This window comes from Sabethes cyaneus, chromosome 3 (genome assembly GCF_943734655.1).
Source record: "Sabethes cyaneus chromosome 3, idSabCyanKW18_F2, whole genome shotgun sequence".
In the NCBI taxonomy this organism is placed as follows: domain Eukaryota; kingdom Metazoa; phylum Arthropoda; class Insecta; order Diptera; family Culicidae; genus Sabethes; species Sabethes cyaneus.
This window is the reverse complement of record NC_071355.1, coordinates 8,840,902-8,862,574: the sequence shown is the minus strand read 5'-3', so window position 1 is coordinate 8,862,574 and position 21,673 is coordinate 8,840,902. Positions and strand designations below refer to the sequence as shown.

The following is a 21,673-nucleotide window of genomic DNA, read 5'->3' as shown; positions in this document are numbered from 1 at the left end:
TGTGGCGTAAGCGTACCTAAGCTGGGGCACGCGTCCTACCTTATCTGTAAGAAGTATATAGAACAAAACAATTCGTATAACCCAAAAGACCCTTTTTTTAATTTAATCAACCACTCTCTCTGAGACGAGTAAATAGGGTCAAAATGATTTCACTTTCAAGAGCAATTTCAAATCTAGTTCGGTGTGCAATTTTAAATCCATTCCTGTTTTAAGTTAAATTTACGGTCTAATTCAAGTTCATTTTCAAGTCTAATTTTAAATCCAATGTCCTCATATGCTTCTGAGTCCAACTTCAAGTTCAAGAACAATTTCATACGCAATTTCAAATCAGATATCAAGTTCAATTTGAAGTCCATTATCAAATCAAATTTCTTTCGCATTGGTTCTAGGGCCTAATAATGGTGGCTGTTGCCGCATCAAGAACTGCTCTCCACTGTAGCCGGTCCTGGGCTACTCGTCGACGTCGTCAATTCGTTGAGCGTCTCGACACACGCAAGTTGGGTGTACACGATCCTGGGTGCCGATGAGGTTCTTGGAGAGAACGGATTTCACTACATAGTCGTATATCTTAGTTTCCCAACTTTCACCAGGTGTACGACGGGAATCTGTCCAAGTAGTGCTTACAATTCGTAGCTCATACGCCAACGCCTCTCCCAACACCGCAACGCCCACAACACACTTCGTTTAAATACGGCAAGTGCACGTATGTTCTCCGTAAGCAAAGTTACTACCAGAGGACTACTACTAGAGGTTTGATTATCGTTTTGTACATCGTCAGCTTTGTGCCGCGGTGATGCTTCTTGCTTTGGTCGAAGTCATGCGAAGGGATAAATAGGATCGACATCCAGCTTGAACGCGTCATTTAATCTCATTATTCGTATTATTGTCGGCGGTGAACAGAGATCCCGAATATATGAACTCATCAACCACTTCCATCAGTTCATCGCCATCTTGTCCGGGTGAAGCGCAAGTTGTGTTTTCTGGGGCCTCTTTCTACCACATATTTGGTTTTCGGCGCACTGATTGTTAACCCAATTCTCCTACTTAGCCTCCGTTTTTAGTCTAGCGTACATTGCCTCCCCCTCCGAAGGTTTCTAGTAATGAAGTCTTCTGCGAAGGCTAGGAGTTGGTTACTGATGCTGAAGATCGTTCTTCTCGTTTCGATGCCCGCTCGCCAGATCACGCCTGCAATAACGATGTTGAATAAAATACAGGACAGTCCATTCCCTTGCCCTTTGAACGATTCGAAGGGACTCGTAATCCACGAAAATATGATGCGTGGGCAGTGGGCACGTTGTACTCGCGAGATTTCTGGAGAATTTGTCGGAGTGGAAATTTGATCTGTAGTACCACGAACCCCCATAAAACCCGCCTGATACTGCCTTCCGAATTCTCTTGCTACTGCGAATAGACGACGCAACAAAATCTGGAAGAGTTGCAGGCGGCGTTGACCAACGTGATGCCGCGGAGTTCTGCCGGGAGTCGGTCCTCGCGCTCGTTTACGACTAGGTTTCCCTCCTACTCTCTATATATATCAGGCTTCGGTGAGTATCCTTCACGAGATTGGTTTACCTTCTCATAGAACTTGCACATCTCATTAGCCCTTCCCGATCTCTATCCTTCTTTTGGCGGTTGTGGCCTAATATATAGCCTAGATTGAGACCGTTACAGGAAACCTTTGTTGGGGAGCACCGTACTGGTGTTCAATAGGGACACTCCACGACAAATATCAAGAACTCAATTATTCAAATTTGCAGAAGTTATTGTTCATAAAAATTAAGGCGGCGTATGATTCAGTGAAATGAAATATAAAAAAATATTTAAAATAAAAAACCTCGAAATATTTTTATTAGAAAGCTTATGAAATGGGGAACCTTACTTGCAGAATTCTATGCTATCAATAAAACAGTAGCTGATAAGAAAGTATACAACTGAAGAGTCCTCTTTCACTCGCAGTTCAGATACTGATCCCATTGAATTTTTCCGCTTGCCGAGACGGAAACCGACTTTTCCGACCCTGGATGCTGGATGGCTAGCTTTTCGGCCAACTCCCGAACCGGGTACATCTTCGGCAAGTGTGGGTTCGGTTTGATGGCATAGTTCAGATATAGTGTGGACAGTTTAATGTGAGCATACTTCGAGTGTGCCAGGAACCGGTCAACGGTTGCCTTCAGTGCAGTGTACATATTGCGCAGCTCGACCGGGAGGGTTTTTGAAGCTAATGGAACCCAAAAAAATTAATAAAATATTAATAACTGATCCGGAAAGGGGAGCAAAACCATACCTTTGCTGTATTGATTCAAATCGAACATGTAATTGTAGTAGTTCAGCTGAAGGTAGAGATCCGCTTCGGAGTACTGTTGCACTAACAAGCCCTTCTGGCAGTGCAAACAGTGGGGATTGTTTTTGCTGGCCACCTACGGACAAACATATTTTTAAATTAGGTAACAAGAACAAACCTTTTCTTAGTTGCGTTAATCTCACCTGCGAATACAGTCTCGTATTCCGATTACAAATCGGATTATCGCAAACCATCCAGCGCTGGTAGAAACGTTTTATGTCTCCCCGAATGGCCAACGTCAGCTCGTTCACGATTGCCGGTAAGTATTGCTGGGGAACGACCGTACAGCTTTCGTTGGAGCACTTTTCAAACACCGACTTATACCGGCCACCCTCACGACGGAATCCACTGGCAACGGGATTTTTCGTGCTACACGTCACACAGGTGAACTCGAACCGGTGACACATACGATATTTTTGCGTTATAGTCTTCTGCATGGCTTCCCCATCGGCATGCTCCCGTTCGCCATCCTTTGCCGCACCAAGATTCTGGAAGCGTTTCGGATCCAGACCTAGACAAAGAGCCAACCGACACGCATCGGTCCCTTCCAGCGGTTCACAGATACGGAAAACTACTGGGAAAATTTGCTGCGACAAATAGTACTCGACGTCTGGTTTCAACTTGTCTTTATTGGCCGGATCTTTTAGCTCGTCGATGTGGTAAGCTCGCTTCATTGCCGCCGCCGAAGTTCCATCCTCACAAATGATGTAACCGACGACGTCCCCGCGTTTAAAGTTACGATTCCGCTGCTTGTTCATTCGCATGGCAACTGCCACGTGTGGCAGTTGTGAAGCATCTGCGTACTCATTTAGCGGTCTCGTCAGCTGCTTGGTTATTTCCAACAACGAAAGAAAAGTTGCTCCACTGAGCAGATCCTCCTTCATTTTCTCCAACTTTATGTGAACATTCTCGATTCTCTCGTCCATCGGTTTATCGGAGAGGATTTCGTTTAGAACAAAGTTACCGGCTATAACGGCTAGTTTGGACCAATCACGTCGAACGATATCCAAGCCCTTCAGTTCCTGCGTGCATTTGAATTCGTCTCCAACCTTTGCGATCGAAACAGCCGCATATTTCTTCTTTTTCAGCAGTAGCAAATACTTATAAATGCCATCGACATCCAGCTCCAGGCACTTGTAGGTCTTGTTAACAATCTGCTTGATGTTGGAACCAATCTTGAACACCTGCTCGTAGTCAACGCTGTTGGTATTGATCATGATACTGTCCGTGTCCCCGTAGATAACCGAATAGTTCATTTTCTCCACGATACCTTTGGTACACATCAGAATCTCTCGACCCTTCTGTGTGATCAAGGCCGCCATGTGCTGCGCATAGAACCGGGAGCGCGTGTATCCCAAGCAACCGTACAACGAATTAGCCGTCAGCTTGAGTGCCATTTGACGGATGTTGTACTGCATTTTCAGTTCCGGTTCCAGGCTGGGATTTTTCATCAGTTGCTTCACGGACTTGCGGCTCTCGACTAGTTTGCGAATCTGCCGCGGCAGAATACCCATCTCGTCGGTTTGCAATATTACGGCCGAGCCCTCTTCGTCGCCATCGGCCGGCGGGAGAACCGTTGTGAAGCAGATATTGTACTCCTGAATGATGCTCGGGTATAGCGAGTTGAAGTCCATCAGCAGGATGAATTTGTCGTAGAAACCCTTGATCGGATCCAACACCAGCCCACCGGAGTAGGCGGCTTTGCTTTTCGGTTTGCGGCGTTCGGCTGCCGACTCACCTCCCTCCTGAGTGGGACCTGTTTTAAGAAAAGTTGTTAATAAAAATTAGTAAAAGAAGTAAGATAAGGTCTGTGTCTAGGGCCTTAACTGTTAAGGCTGACGTAGAACTACAAATGTGGGTATAATTTGAGAATGCTCGGCATTGACTCCGTTTTGAGCGCTAATAGTTCAGGAAATGATATTGTTGCATCAATCAATTAGAGAATGTTCTACGCATCAACTCCAGTAAAGAAAACTACTGATTTCACTCGCACTTTGTTCGTAAATTACTAAATTGCTACCGTGTTCTATTTTTGTCATTTTCAGTACATTTACTAAGAAAACGAAATCGGGCTACTGAAGACCAATAAAGCCGCTGGGAATAACCGCCTACCGGCAGAGCTATATAAACATGGCGGAGAAACGCTAGCAAAGGCTCTACACTTGGTTATTTCGAGGATTTGGGAGGAGGAGGGAGTACAACGTGCCCATGCATCACATCTTTATTGATTTCAAAGCAGCGTGCGATACAGTCGATCGAGACAAGTTATGGCAGATAATGCACGAACACGGTTTTCCGGACAAACTGACGTGACTGATCAGAGCTACATTGGATCGAGTGATGTGTTTCGTACGCATATCTGGGACACTCTCGAGCCTCTTCGAGACGCGGCGAGGGTTGAGACAGGGTGACGGTTTATCCTGCATGCTGTTCAACATCGCTCTTGAGAGGGTGACCCGACGGGCGGGTATCGAAACGAGAGGCACGATTTTTACCAAGGGTAGCCAACTTCTTGGCTTTGCAGATGACTTTGATATCATAGCCAGGAACTTTGCGACGGCGAAGGCAATCTACGCCAGATTGAAAGCGGAGTCTAGGAGAATTGGGCTAAAAATAAATGCGTCGAAGACCAAATACATGAAAGGAAGAGGCTCAAAGGAAACAAACGCGCGCCTCCCACGAACGGTAACCGTTGACGGCGACGAAGTGATGGTAGAGGAGTTCGTGTATTTGGGATCGCTGGTGACCGCGGACAACAAGACTAGTAAGGAGAACCAGCGGCGCATCCAAGCGGGAAATCGGGCCTACTTTGCCCGTCGTAAAACTCTACGATCAGGAAGTGTACGCCGCCGCACGAAGCTAACAATGTACAAAACTCTCATTACGCCGGTAGTTCTTTATGGACTTGAAGCCGTGACGCTGCTCACGGAGGACATACGCGCCCTTGCCGTGTTTGAGCGGAAAGTGCTGCGGACGATATTTGGCGGAGTACAAACTGAAAGCGGAGAGTGGCGGAGGCGTATGAATCACTAGCTACAGGCACTGCTACATCTAGCGAAAGTGAGCAGGCTACGGTGGGCCGGACACGTCGTAAGGATGCCGGACGACAGTGCGACGAAAACAGTCCTCTTCAACAACCCCACCGGCACCAGGAACAGGGGAGCCCAACGTGCACGATGGCTCGACCAGGTCGAAAGCGATTTGCGATTTGGCATTAAGTTCATATACCTAGCATAATCGTCATTTGACATAATGACTGTTGGCAAGCAAAGCAAAGATCCAATTGGCTCGATATCCGATAATATTACGTTAGGCTACAAATATATCTAATAATGCCAGTTAACGTTGATAAAAATAAACGAATTGTTCCCGCTGGTTGCTCTTTTTCAAGCTGGTTCAGTATTTCATTTGAAAAACAGTTATCAGATGATACTCGTGGTTATACTTCATTTTTAACCTGATGTGATGTAGGTATTCCATTATGTTTTAGGATGACTACTCGGGATAAGCATGTTTTGCCGCTGCAATCTCAGTACAAGCCGTATGTACCTACTGTACTTTACATATGTAAATTCGCCCGAATGATTAAACCATGCGATGTAGCGAAACGATCAATTTCACTTCCTTTTTAAAGTGAAATCCCTTTTTATACGAAGGATATGCGCTGCGCCAAATAAATTATCACAAATAATTTATATAATCTCTTCATCACTTCAATTTGGATTTTCTTGATCATTATCATTCTGATCATTCTGGTCATTTAGAGCAACAGTGCTTCGGCAGCCGCCTCCTTCATGTACAGGCACGCATCAGCTTTTGAATGCACGAAAGAAGCATCGATTAGAATTTGTTTGATAGTATCATTCCAAATCCGAGCAGCTTGTTTTAATCCAGTGATGGCCAAACCGCGGCGGGCTTCAAATGGTGAGTTGACAACCTGGAAGGAGCGTCAAACACAGCTCTGGTCCTCACAAGCTCCCGCCTCACGCCTCCACGAGTCATATGATACCAAATGCGGCGTAGCCTGGGCAATGTTGTCAATCTGACAATAGCGAAGTGAGGAGGTGCGAGGCGAATACTGGCGCGGTAACCATAGTATGGCGGTAGAGGAAATGCTTCGTCAAACACGAGCGTCTGTTCACCAAGGAGGTGCGGCTCAAACAGCGTCTGTTCTCCATGTTAGGGGCGGCCGATTATTATACTCGTCCTTATGCCAGCAGGGACTCTAAACAGTGCTGTGCTCGACAAGGTTGGTTCGAATCGGATCAAAACTCACTCACTCCCCATTCATTTGCCGATTCAATACATGCAGATCACGGCACGCTTGTATCTTCTTGCGAAAAGAGAACCAAAGACGCAAAAGAATGAGGCGAAAAAACAACACGTGAACCTCTATCGCCGATAAAGCTTTGTGTGTGTATCGCTGCTTGCGTGTGTCATATTTGATTCTCTCCGAGTGAACTGATCGGCGATAATTATCGTTTCCCGATACGAGTCAATGTGTTATATACAGGTGTGGCAATGTTGGTTAAGTGGTGTTAGTGCAATGAAGAAATTTCATCATGGTGTGGGTGAAATCGTAAATCGACCAATCCCGATGAAGCGTGACGTAAAACTCCAAAAACAAACCCCATTGTCCGACGCGGTTTGTTTTTGTAGTTTGACGTCGTTTTCTGATTTTTCGCTACTAATACCATTAAATGTCTTCATTTGCCACACCTTTTTAAACCTCATTGGATACGAGTGAGTGATGAGTCTTGAACTTCCGATCGAATCACTTGGCGATAATAGGGTGTTTGCAGAGTGCATATGTATTGGAGATCTGTTGGGCAGGCAAAAGTGACAGCTCCATATAAAACACTCGGGCTGGGAAGAGTAAAATTTTTAAAATGATTTATTTTCTTCATTTAAAACAGAAATTACAAATTGCTTCATACATATGGCAAGGTAATATATCTGTTTTCTAAATAAAAAAAATATGTTCTACAAATAAGCTAAGACGCGGTAGCAATAATCAAAAATGTAACTATGACCTATGTTAGAGGGATAAAACTAAACAAATATCAATAACCAGCAGTTGCTTTCGGCCAACACTTATTATGCTAAACCAATTTATGCTAAAACCAATTTTATATTCCGTTACTTTCAACTTGGCCTATGCAGTATACTGCTTCAAAAAACAGTATATTTGGGACACCGATTTAACGCGAATACACCTAAACCCTAGTTACCAAAAGACAGCATATATTTCAGGGAACATTTGTCGGTTACTTTGACTGTTAGTTGCTTTAAAATGATGAATAATTTTAGAAAAAATGATAATTTTATCCAGCACGTTTTTGCTGCATCGAATAGGAAAATGTGCATTGTGTGCCCAACTGATGTCTTGCATGTGTGTGTAGCAAAAGCCCTATTGTAACCTACATTGACTCCATCAGTCGAATAAATGATACAAGCTGTTAAAGTATAAAAAAATTACGGGGCTAGTGTAACGATCCTACTGACTCTATCTAGCCAGCACTGCCCAGCCGGGATTCAAACATACGACGACTGGCTTGTTAGACCAGCATCGTACCTCGAAGCTAACTGGGTGTTTGACCGGCAACAAAGTATATCGATAACGAAGGGTAATGCCTTAAAAATAGTTATACCGAAGTTATACTGGTGAACCCCGTATCCAAAAGGTGGTTAAAGCTGGACGGATGCGATGGGCAGGACAGGTTGCAAAAATGCCGGGCAACTACCCTGGAAAGGACGCTGTTTGCCGCAAACCCGGCAGGAATAAAACAACCAGGAGCGTAGCGAGCAAGATGGTTAGACTAGGTGGAGCGAGATCTGGCGGAAAGTACTCGGTAGCTGTGGAATTGGAGAGCGGTAGCCCACAACCGAGTTAACTGGAGAAACCTTTGTCTTAGGACGACAAGCCACTTAAGTAAATAAGTATTTAAGTAAGCTCATTATTGATTATTTCGGAACTCCCCGAGCTATTTTCGTCCACTGATTTTATTTGTAGTTTGTAAGATATACTGGCCGACTTACTTGGTTCATGGACGGCCCAATACGCAAATACACTATTAGTATAACCATCGTTTGCATCAGGAAGAAGTTCGCATTCCAACTGAACCAACTGAAAATTGCTGTCAATTTTTCACGCTTCCATCGACAGCTGTAACACCAATCTGTGCAGGTCGCGTTTTGGCAGATAAAAACGAAAATTTTTCCACCATCTCTTCCCTTATTATGGTTTCAAGTTTTTTGTCGCACATATTGAAGAGGAGAAAGGTTGAAGCATGTTTCTGAATGCTTATAATGTTGCCAGCTGTCGAATAGGTAGTTACCGGCGAGTACTAAGTGGCTCACCACATGATAATGTGGAATGTCTGACTTCACGAAGAGAGCCAAAGAATTGGATAGAAACATTATCATTTAGGAGGCAAACTGGTGACACGGATTAAGTGGTTTCTTCGCGAAACGTTTCCTGTAACCTGAGTTGAACGGGAGCAAAATCGCGAGCAAAATTTCCGCATCGCATCGAATAAGAACAAACATTCGGTTGTTTTGTTTTTGTTTTGGTTTTTTTTTTCGGAAAAGGCAAATCGTGTAATGGAACGGAAAATCAGCCCGATATGATTTCCCTGATTCCCTGATGGTGGGCGTTTCGGTGTGGCTGGCGGACTACAGTTATCAGTAAAAACACGGGTGGGCGCAGGTGAAGGCCAAAATGCAGTACAGCGATCGGAATAAAATTTTATCGCAAGCAGCAAACACAGGAAACAATTCACGAGCGGCGGGTACCTACGCATAATCTTGAATTGAAATTGGCAAATAGAAGCCGTATACCACTAGCACAGCTGTGTAAACACTAAGATGTCCGTTATTACATAAAAATGAGCTTGATAATTTTGACGTAGGACTACGTCTTTTAACATAATAGACTTCATGTTAAAATATTTTACTAGGTTTGAAATTGCTATCTTAACGTGTGATTTGCCTTTGCAGGTGGATTTGTATCGAACCACGTTGGCGGATGCAAAAGAAGAAGAGATGACAATTGAATTTTGAATATTTCTAGTGTGATTTGAGATCACGGATGATGTGATTCGGTTCAGGTCGTGAAGTAGTCATTCCCTCGACGGCAACTTAACCCGGCTCAAAATTTCTTGCCAATGGGCATACAGTGGGATTTCGAATTTGACATGGTTCGATTTTGGCATGCCTCGATTTTGGCAACAAAAGTATCCATTTTTGGCAACATAAAATATTTTACTTCTAAAAATATGCTTAAATATCAATCAATTTCCGCATACATACTTTAAATGACGAAAAATTATTGCCCTAAGTGTGTCCATGAAAAAAAGTTTGCGATTTCGAACAATAATATTTTTATTGCCGTAAGAATACGTTTAACCGCAGGTCGCCAAAAACTGACATGCACCACACGGATAGCTCTTGGCGGATTTTATAAACATAAAAAGGTTGCAATCGTTGATTAATAACCTTACTTTAGTCAATTTCTAACGCACTTCCATTAATTTTTTTCATCTTAAAAAAGGGTCTCGATTTTGGCACGGTTTCGATTTTGGCAACATAGGCGACACGCATTTGTTGCCAAATTTGAAATCCAACTGTATTTTGCAAAACCATTATGTACAATACAGGCTGCGATTTATGTTCATTGCGGAAGTGTAATTGATGATTTTTATTTACTTTATATGAGCAATCTGCCCTTTAAAACTTTAAAAGGACGTAACTAAATACAACTTACCTATACTTACTCAGCAATTTATTGTAAAAATGATCTATCAAAATTCAAAAGTGCTTTGATTATGTTCAAATTTAGTAAACTGTTTCGTTTTTAAAACAATTTTAGATTTGTATTTTTTTTTCGTTTGGCGTTTAGGTTGGCTTTTTCTAAGGCCCTCTCCCAAAAATCATTGTTTTGCCAAACTTATTTTCAAATAATTTTTGGACAACCAAATCGATTTTAATGATTTTACTACCAAATAAATGGTTTTGTCATTCTTTATATTTAAATGTCAGCCCAAGTTATATGGAATAAATTGTAAAGCGTCAACTAACAGTTGAATTATGTTCCCAAGATGTTTCGAGTTCTGTATCAAATAACATGTAAGATGGTATAGCAAAGGTTCCTTTCACCAGCAGGTGGATTAAATCCGGTTTTTTAAACGAATTTGGGAATTTACGCGGTTTACGTGATTTTCGGAATTTACGTGGATGTGCTCAAAACGTCTTTTTTATACGTACCTAGGTTTGAAAATTACAAGGTTTACGTGGTTTTTACGCGAATTCACGCGTTTTTCTAATCGAATTTGGCAAAAAATGCAGGTTCCCTATGTTGCCAAAATCGAAACCGTGCCAAATCGAGACCCTTTTTGGATATGAAAATATTGACTGTAGATGCGTTAGAAATTGACTAAATATTATTAATCAACGATTGCAAGTCCGCCAAGAGTTTTCCGTCCGGTGTAAGTATGTTTTGGCAACCTGCGGTAAGACGTAGCCCTACGGCAATAAAAATAATACTGTTCGTAACTTTCATTTTTTCGTCATTTAAGGCTTGTATGCGGAAACTGACTGTTATTTAAGTATATTTTTTGAAGTGAAATATTGTATGTTGCCAAAAACGGATTATTTTGTTACTAAAATGCCAAATGTGAAATCCCACTGTATAATGGCCCTAAATTCACAGAGGTGGTGATATGGATAACCAGAATAACAGTGTATCAACACAACTGAGTACGCAAAACGGTTTTATAAACGTGCAGTGCCATTCAAATCTTTGCTTTCCACGCGCTACCTCGTTCTTAAATTGCAAAACTTGCTGAACATTTCTTTAATTCAGCCATAATATTTTTTTGCAAACATTTTACTAAACAGCAAGTTGCTGCCTTGTATTTATATTAAAACAATATCAGACATCACCATATCCTCCATTCGCCAACACAATTGCAACAAAAATATCCATAAGCGAAAAATCTTACATTTTTTACCAATCGAAAAAAGAACGATAATCATCTAATGATCGCAATCCTTTCTCATCTGCGAAAATTATCGCCTGGCGATCCTTTTCCGTGATATTTACACACAGAGCGAATCACGAGAGAGTGAATCGCATTCTCCGTGGCGCGTATACGTTCAGGATACAATACAGAGAGAACTAACTCACAGGATTGCCGATTGTGCTCACACACGGAGCAGAATCGTACGATGAATATAGCTATACACTGATAGACGATGTCGTTTCATATACCGAGAAAAAGTTGAATGCCACTCGCAGTTTTCTCGCGGATCACCAACATTGGTGCACGATGGTCCTCCGGCGAGACAGGGGGTTAGGGGCAGACCCAACAAGCCGCCCTGGAAAACAAAAAGTTACCAACAACGAAGAAGAAAATAGGGATCGGAACAATCGTCGTCGACCTACGCGACGAAATAAGGACTACGATTGGAAACTCGGGACATGGAATTGCAAATCGCTCGGCTTCCCGGGTTGCGATAGGATAATATATGATGAACTACATCCCCGAAACTTCGAAGTCGTAGCACTGCACGAACTTTGCTGGACAGGACAGAAGGTATGGAAAAGCGGGCATCGAGCGGCTACTTTCTACCAGAGCACCACCTGTGGCACCACCTACGAGCTGGAAACCAGCTTTATAGTACTGGGAAAGTTGCGCCAGCGTGTGATTGGTTGGCAACCGGTCAACACAAAGATGTGCAAGTTGAGGATTAAGGGCCGTTTCTTCAATTACAGTATCATCAATGTGCATTGCCCACACGAAGGGAGACCCGATGACGAGAAGGAGGCGTTCTATGCGCAGCTGGAGCAGGTGTATGATGGCTGTCCGCGACGGGACGTGAAAATCGTCATCGGTGACATGAACGCACAGGTAGGGCGGGAAGCTATATATAAACCGGTAATCGGGCTAAACGGTATGGTAGTCCGAAGTACCTTCTTCCCCCATAAAGATATCCACAAGGCCACGTGGAGATCACCAGACCAACGAATAGAAAACCAAATTGACCATATTCTAACCGACGGTAAATTCTTCTCTGAGGTTATAAACGTTCACACCTATCGCAGTGTGAATATAGATTCGGATCATTTCCTAGCTGCAGTCTGCCTGCGCTCAAAACTCTCGACGGTGCATAACACGCGTCGAAGTCGTACGCCGCGACCCAACATCGAGCAGCTACGAGACACCGGAGCTGCCCAGGAATACGCACGGCAGCTGGAAGCAGCGCTGCCAACGGAAGAGCAACTTGGCGCAGCAAAAGGCAGCAGAAGGCATCGTATGGCCGATCTACAAAAAGGGCAACAAGTTGGATTGTTGTAATTACCGCGCAATCACACTGTTGAACTCCGTCTACAAGGTACTGTCCCAACTTTTACGTCGTTGATTATCACCATTTGCAAAGGAGTTCGTGGGGCAATATCAAGTGGGATTCATGGGTGCCCGTGCCACCACGGATCAGATTTTCGCGCTTCGGCAAGTGTTGCAGAAATGTTGCGAATACAACGTGCCCACGCATCATTTATTCATCGACGTCAAATCGGCGTATGACACGATCGATCGAGATCAGCTAGGGCAGATTATGCACTATTACGGATTTCCGGATAAACTAACGCGATTCGTCAAGGCGACGATGGATCGAGTAATGTGTGTTGTTTGAGTGTCAGGGGCGGTCTCGAGTCCCTTTGAATCTCGAAGAGGGTTACGGCAAGGTGATGGGCTTTGGAGGGTGTGATAAGAAGATCGGGAATAGACACGAGTGGCACGATATTCACGAAGTCCGTCCAGCTTCTTGGTTTCGCTAACGACGTTGACATCGTTACACGTCCCTTTGAGCGGATTGCGGAAACGTACATCGGAGTGAAAGCTGAAGCCAAACGGATTGGACTTGTCATTAATGTATCGAAAACAAAATACACGAAAGGAAGGGGTTCTAGAAAAGTGAATGCTGACCTTCCTCCCCGGATTCATTTAGACGGTGATGAAATCGAGGTGGTAGAAGAGTTCGTGTATCTGGGCTCACTGGTTACCGCAGACGACCCCAGCAGAGAAACACAAAGACAGGAAATCATGCTTACTTTGGACTCCGTAGGACGCTGCGATCGAACAAAATTCGCCACCGCACGAAGTTAACAACCTACAAGACGCTGATTAGATAGCTAGTCCTTTACGTCCATGAGGCATTTTTACATTTATTCCATTCGACGAATTGTCTTAATGAACAATCTTATTATCTAAATATAAATCGTAACAGTCTATTTTTAAATTTATTGGTTATCATATTAAAATCAAAAAGGTGCGATACATCGTTAAAAACATCCATCATCGACCGAACAGGCTCATTTATGGTATAATTTTGTCTACCCAATGGAAGTCTCAGGAACTCTGCACGGCAAACGTTCAGATCAATGAGTTCAAGATGGTTCGGAGCATCAATATCACCAGTTAACAGTTTTGCAATAATGATGACCTTAGCCCATTTTCTTCGCTGTTTTAGAGTTTTCATCCCAATCAACGCGCTTCGATTTTCGTATGGTGGCAGCATCAAGGCATTATTCCATGGCAAGTTTCTCAGGGCGAACCTCACGAACCTTTTTTGAACGGCTTCAATTCGCGCGGTAGTGGAGCTGTGATAAGGGTCCCATATTACTGAAGCGGTTTCCAGTAACGGCCGAACAAGTCTAACATATAGACATTTCAGTGTCTAGAGTCACTCCAAGATCTCGAACAGCTTAACTCTGTTCAATTGTTCTCCGTTAATAGTATAGTCAAATGATAAGATGCTCAGCAAATTTGTCAAGTAAGGTTTGGAGCAAATGACAATCATCAATGTTGTCAATAACTTTGAACATCTTTAAGGTGAAGGTCGTCAGAGACCAGCTGCTTTTTTACTGATTTCAGTACTTGTTTCCACTATCGTTTTGTTTATGCTAAGTTGCTAGGTAATAATCTGTTTATGAGCAATTATGAAACGTAGAATCGCGTATCTATTTTTGCTGTTAAACTAGATCCGACAGTAATTCTATCACATAATTTTATTATCAGAGAATTTTATAAGTATATTTACGACACTTTACGAGCGTTCATTTAATAGTGAAAATTATTGGCCAATTTCACATTCAACGTAAATATGGCATCCCTCCCGTTTCCTTGGTAACGTATCAACAACGACGGTCGCGGATTCGGAATTGCAATCGAAACGAAGTAAAGTTTTTCATATCAATTCAAGTGAACAGTTTGGGCAAAATCTTTATAATATCTTACCAGATAACTGTTCGGGTGGTAAATTAAAGTTTTCTGTGTTTCAAGTTAAGTTTCGCGAGTGATGTGATGAATGGAACGGCCGAAAAAAACTAAAGAAAAATCGACGGCGAAAAAGTGAAAATATAGTGATGAATTTTAATTGGGCAGAAATCTCAGTATTTAGTGGAAGTTATGCCTCATAAAGTAATAGAACCTATAGAATGCAATGTTTAGTGCTTCGAGTTGCAAGATCTGATTACGGCTAGTAGGTTAGTTTTTTCCTTTTTTTTTTTCCTTTTTTTCGGGTTATCCAACTGGTCGCTTAATAGCGTATAAAACTCTGCGCTGGGCCCTTTTGTGTTGTCAACAAAGTGTCAGGGAGACCTCAAACATCAGTTCTACCTGACGAGACAGGCACTGGCGCCCACTAAAACACAGGTAGAGCCCCAAGCATAGCCGTCACGCCTATACCCGCAGGCGGAGGCGTTTCGGCCCTGCGCGGACTCCACGAACTGACTCTAAGATCTCTCTGCCAAAGGCCGGAATGTCATATTTTAAATATAATGATGATGATGACGATGATGATGATAATGATGATGATGAGAAGAAAAATAATAGATCGAATTTGTAAATGTGCTTTGGACTTTTTGTACCACTCGAGTTGCAATATGTGGTATAGTGAAGAAGTGGAGGATTCGTCTACCGCGCGCCCGCTTTCACGAATTGACCTAATTTTCCCATCTGCTACCTAAGAAGTACTATTACCCGTAATCATTACAGAGTGGTCCTTCGGCATCCAATCGGATCTGGTATCCCGCTTAGATCCCCTTACTAACCCTAAGCCCCCGACCAACTCAATCAATCCGACATTTTTCGGAGATATTTGTGACAGTTGTGATAAATAGGGATGAATCCTAGAAAACTTCATCTATTGTCAGAGATCCCCATACTGGCCTTATTCTTAAACGGAATAAAAGCACTTTCTGAACAACGCAACAATCACATTTGGTAAATTTTTACCCCGAGTCCCACTTGAAATCACAAAAGTATTTTGATATATACCCACATTCAGAAGTAAACGTGACCGCTGTTCATTTACTGATTAGTTAAAAAGCCCTACACCACGACAAGGTTCAGTTTTATCTTAGGGGGTTACGGCTAGCAGGTTAGGTGAACTAATTTTATTTTTTTGTGATGGTTTCCCGAGTCTATGGGAGCATGTTGATACACTGAAGAAGGGAAGGGAAGGGTGATATTCGGTGTCATGCTGACTGCCGTAAATGGACGTCAGCATAGACTAAACAGGAGCCATTTCCAAGACAACTGATTGCATCGTTAATGAATAGCGAAAACAAGAGTGCGCCTGAGTTGCTACCTTGTGGCACACCTGAATTGTTAGTAAACCGTAGTGAAACGGACCCACCTAGTTTTACCGCCAACTATCTTCCGCTCAAATAAGAACGAAGCCATCCAATGAACGCAGAAGAGCATCCGATTTTGTTTAATTTTACTAACAGTATCGAATTTCTCTACTTTTTCGAATGCTGATTTGAGATCGGTATATACTGAATCGATTTGTCGCCCTTGTCCAATGTTACGAAGGCAAAAGGATGTGAACTCGCATAGGTTTGTCATAACACTTCTCCCTGGGAAAAAAACCATGCTGGTTCGTTGAGATGTAATGTTTAGTTTGGTGAAACAAATATTTCGATACGATGATCTCAAGAAGCTTGGAGCAGGCACAGAGGGAGGTAATACCTCGGTAACAGCGTATATCCTGCTTGCTGTCTCTTTTATGTACGGGAAACATAAATGAAGCTTTCCAGCTGGTTGGAAAAGTTGCTGTTCTAAGAGACATATTTGTAAGGTGCATTAACAGTAAAAGCAGTCGAGCAAAGCATTTTTTAGAATGCACGCAGCAATTCCATCCGGTCCTGGTTTATATGAAGTTTTCAGTTTTTGTATAGCATTGTTCATGATTTCAGGCGTTACTTCGAAGATGCCCGCATTGACAGTGTTACTAGGTGTATACTCTAAAGCGCCTCCGACGATGCCGGAATCAGCGTGGAAGACTGAATTAAAGAAAGTAGCAAAAAGATTGCATTTATCAATCGTTAGGCTAGCTGTACGTTCAGATGGACTATGCTGGTGGAGGAGTGTTTTCGAACGGAAGGTGTTGCGCACCATCTACGGCGGAGTGCAGATGGAAGATGGAACCGTGAATTGCATCAGCTGCTTAGGGAACCACCCATCGCTTACATTGCAAAAATCGGTCGCCTGCGATGGGCTGGGCACGTCGTGAGGATGTCGGATGACAGCCCGGTTAAAAAAGTTCTCAATAACGATCCGAGTGGAACGGGACGGCGGGGCGCGCAGCGAGCAAGATGGATCGATCAAGTGGAAGGCGATCTGCTGACCCTACGCAGACTACGTAGCCGGCAAATTGCGACCATGGACCGACTGGAATGGAGACGACTTCTTCGTACAGCAGAGGAAACCACGGCCTAGAGCTGACTAAGGAAGAAAGGAAGCACTACCGACGCATAATTCCTTCAACAACAACTTGATATATTTGCTAACTGGTGTGAAGTGAATCTTATGGTACTTAACCCAACCTTGTGCTCTAGGATTACGTTTACGAGGAAAAACCCTACTTCAACTATAATCTTAATGGAATTCCAATTCAACTCGACCGTGTCAGAGATCTCGGTGTATTATTAGATGTCAAACTAACCTTCAAGTAGCATATATCGTTCATTATTGCCAAAGCCTCTAAACAGTTAGGCTTAATTATGCGAATGACTCGTGGCTTTCACAGTAACGAATGCTTAGTAATGCTTTACCGGTCGCTTGTTCGGTCTTCATTAGAATATTGCTCTGCTGTATAGATTCCTCACTACAATGCCATTCATCGCATCGAAAGCATCCAGCGGCGATTCGTACGCTACGCGCTTCGAATGTTTCCTTGGAGACAGCTGATGAGGAATACACGATACGAGGATCGTTGTCAGCTCAGCTTCGAATAGACACCCTTGAGCTATGTCGAAAAACAGCGCGCGCCATGGTAGTTTTTGAAATCCTGACTTCCAACATCGATTGTCGCGATATTCTCCGCCAAATCAATCTAAACGTACCACTAAGGGAGGGTGTTTCACTGGTTTATGACGCCTGGTGATCAAACGACGACGCGCCAAAATGCACGTGTAATGATCGTTAGTAAGCTACCGAATATCTATCATACGCTTTCTACCAAACAATGTTTAGAAAAAATTCTGATCTCCAAGTCATTGAAATATGGCGGAGTTATAAACGTCAAAACCGTGCACAATGCATTTCCTACATACCTGGTCCCACTTTGGCAGCCTTATCCGGCAGAATGTAGTCCTTTTCGTTAAAAGCATGCAGCAGCAGAAATTCATTCCGCTCGGCTCGTCCACCGTGCAGCGTGCGGTTCATCAGATTGCCAGCGATCTGCGTTATCTGCAGAGCCAGCGGCAGCACGTTTAACTCGCACAGCAACCGCATCGTGTACAAATTGTCCTGCATGGTCAGCCCAATTAGCTGCTTCAGATCGGCGGTGCTTTCGAACATTCCAGGAATATCATCCAGCAGAATGTCCTTGCGCTCGCCGTCCTGAATCTTCAGCACCTCCACGCAAAGCGTGTTCAGATCGTACGAGCGTGATTTGATCAGTTCTTCAGCCGAGGTTTTTACGTCGCAAATCATGCGCCCAACGAAGAAATCGTCCACCCGCCTGGAGGAAGGCGTCTTCATCTTAAGTCGTCCGATTCGAGCCCAGTTTTGGATCTTGATCGCCATCAGTCGCTGGCAGATGAGGTCCAGCTGAAAGTCGTACGCATCGTGCGTGACGATCAGGTCCGGATCGATGTTTCCGTACACTCCAAGGAACCAATTAAGAAGGGTGCGCTCATTTTCGCACTTTGTCGCTTTCGTTCCCAGCTTCGGATCGTTCGGGTTGAAATCGTACGGCCAACTAGTTCCACTGGGGCGAGCGATTCCACAAAAGTATCTAACAAAAGGCGGATTTGGCGGTGGTTTGTTCAGTGGAAATCGATCGTGAACCAGAATGGACAGCATGGATATCTCGTTGGTGCCCTTGTTAAGGATGCTGCGCACGTTTATGGAACAGATGACCAACGGAGGAGGGGCGCTAGCCGAAGAGTTTTGCATCACGGTGATGCAGTTGATGTCCGGAACGGTGAATTCTGCCTTACAGTGGCTGGCAGGACTGGGCGTCTTTTTGAAGTTCTTCAGCTCCATCCAGCAGGGCCCTCGAACTTTACGCTCCAGCAGGAACTGTTCGACGATGTTGGTATTGGTTCCGAAGATGTGCGCGACGGTGCGGTATTTCCGATCCAGCGGTGGAGGCGGAAGTTTCGCACTATACCGTACTTCCAAGTACTCACTCTGAGTTGGAATCTGCAGGTCACTCATTCCGCTTGTATAAGCAAAGTTCTTGGTGACCACTTTCGTTTTGTACTTTGTTACCTTGAGTAGACTGCTAATGTCATTGCAAAATTCGTTGTAAACGTCCAGCATACTGACGTCCTTTTCGGTTTCGGTTCCGCTACGTACGTCCAATTCCTTCTCCCGAGCTAGCATGTACAAACAGCGGTCCACATTCTGCACATGAACGCAGACCGACTGAAATTCGTTCGGTTTCTTACCGGTCGCCATTTTACCAAAAATATAAATTTCCCCTTGGCATTTGGCCGGATCTGACCAGGCGTCCCAAAACCAAAACCTCATCGTTTGTTCACTATCCTCGCCAGAGGCAGTAGCCACGTCCGAAAAATCTGTATCCATTTCAGTTAGCATATCGTCGTCCAACTCAGCAGCGCATATATTGTCCCATCCGCTGAGCAGTTTTTCCGAATCCGACTTGACTACCACATCCGGTGGCTTTTGCTTGGCGGGACTTACTGGGCGTTTCTGAGTCGGTTGAGTTTCCGCTTCAGTCAAATCAAAATCATCATCCAGAAGAAAATCGTCGTTAATGTGAGATAAATCCGCCTCTGACGGAGGGGGAGGTTCTGTTTTGACTTCCACCGATGCTGGGGGTGTGATTTTTTCAGCAGGAATCTCTTGTTTGACGGGAACCATTTTAGGTTTAACGCTTTGCGTTTTTCGATTGTCCGACGAGCTTTGTTTCAAAACTCGATCCAGCATCTCTTCATCGCTGTCGTGTTCTTCTACCTTTTCTGTTGCTTTAATGTTTTTACTAAAATTTTCCATATACTTTCGCATCTCTTCGTCCTTATCAACCGGTTTGGGTTTCGATTTTGGAATCATTTTCATCGGCCGAATTTCCTTCGCCTGTTCAATAGAACTTGAGCCACCTCCAGAATCTGACTTAATTTCCCCGAGAATATCCGCCAAAACATCATCATCCGCAATTTTTACCTTTGATTCTCGTTCCTTACTAAAATAGTTTTTCAGACTCTTTCGACCGGCCACGGGGGCGGACTCGTCCCGTCCTCGTTTTTTGCCTTTTTTACTTTTTTCTTTCCCCCGCACAGAAGGCTCCTCTTCCAATTCGTCTTCGTCGAATACTTCCCGCCCATTCTCCACATAACCGTAGCCGGCTCCGTCTGAAATTAATCATATGATATTAGAAATAGAGTGACCCCGGGGGGGTTCAAACAACACCACTTACCATCATCGTCGACAAAATCTTCCCGGGCGCGTTCGTGCACGATCCGTGCGTACTCACTTTCGTCCACTTCGTCGTAGACGTTCTTCACCTCATCGACCTCGTACTTGTTCTTGACACCGGCTGCTTTCAAATTCTTTAGCCGTTCCAGGGCCGCAAAGCGTCCATGCTTGTCGATCCGGCGACGTTTGCTGCGCTGGTCCGAACCTGCATTAGAAAGTAGCGCTGCAATATTTACCTTAATTCTCAAGGCTTAACGATACTAACCAGGTGATTCGCTCATTGTAGACGGTTTATTGCGTTCTTGTTTACCAACTTAATCTCACTGGTAATTTGATTAATAGAATAAATTACGATAAAATCAATTTTAATTCACAAAAATCACGAACGGTCATGTCAATATACTTCCGAATGACGTCTCCGTTCTCGTTCGGTATGTTTTGGCGCCAAACACGCAAACATTGTTGCTCTAATGTTTATGTTCGAATTTCGAACATGTAAAAAGCGGATGAGCCGCTTATTGTTTTTTGAACGTTATGGAGTTACATCTTGTAATATTGTTTAAAGTATTATTTAAACAAGATTATTTTAAATTTTATATTGACGCTATTTCACGTGTTTGGAATAATGCCAATATTTTCCCGCAGTAAATTTATATGAAAAAATTAAAGTTGTAAGCGTGTAAATTTGATCGTCTGCATGGAACAATTAAGAGCAAAGGCGACGACAGTCGTTCTGAGATGCCAGAAAATTAAGATTTTCCTAACACGAAATGGGAATTTAATAACGAATTCGTAAATTAACCTGGCTCAGGTCGAATAGCACTTATTAGTTTTAATCGAACTGCTATCAAAACGTTCATTTCATCGCGGTTAATGTTTTCATAGCCAACATCAAAGCATTTGCGCACATGAAACAGTAAGCATAGTTATACGTGCTGTAATTTAATTTTACATTGTCGATATGCCGGCAAATAGGTAGACTTAACACTAAACATACCGTGATGGGCTATGATTTGCGATCTTGGCACATAAAAAAAGCCGAACTAACTCGGTAACCGACGATTTTGCTGATTTTTCAGCAAGACAAATGTGTCTGCCGAGATTTATTTCAACATGTTTTGCTAAGATGTTGGCAATGTGACTGAGTATGATGAATTTCGTCAATAAAAACTAACCGAACTGATCATTAAACAAAGTAAAAATGCCGAAGACAGCCCTAACGGCGATATTTGGCCGTCATTTACTTTTTGCTCGAATTCATATATTCATGGTTTTCAGGAGCCGATACAGTGGTTGTGCTTCACACGACAGCGACCAAATCTAAATAATCTACACGTAAGTATGAAACTAATTTTAAATAAAGCATTTGGTTTTTGCT

The 21,673-nt window shown here is 43.4% G+C and overlaps 1 protein-coding gene across 1 annotated transcript; it reads right to left on the bottom strand.

Moving 5' to 3' along the window:
• Positions 1–1,871: 1,871 nt before the first annotated feature.
• On the bottom strand, positions 1,872–20,576 carry LOC128739254 (DNA polymerase alpha catalytic subunit). The gene is made up of 6 exons (XM_053834731.1): positions 20,561–20,576; positions 20,297–20,518; positions 17,964–20,231; positions 2,485–4,097; positions 2,285–2,417; positions 1,872–2,218 (listed from the first exon to the last, which is right to left on the bottom strand). Exons 1-6 carry the CDS (start codon positions 20,574–20,576, stop codon positions 1,947–1,949), a joined length of 4,524 nt encoding a protein of 1,507 aa, XP_053690706.1. The 3' UTR covers positions 1,872–1,946.
• Between the last annotated feature and the right edge of the window lie 1,097 nt (positions 20,577–21,673).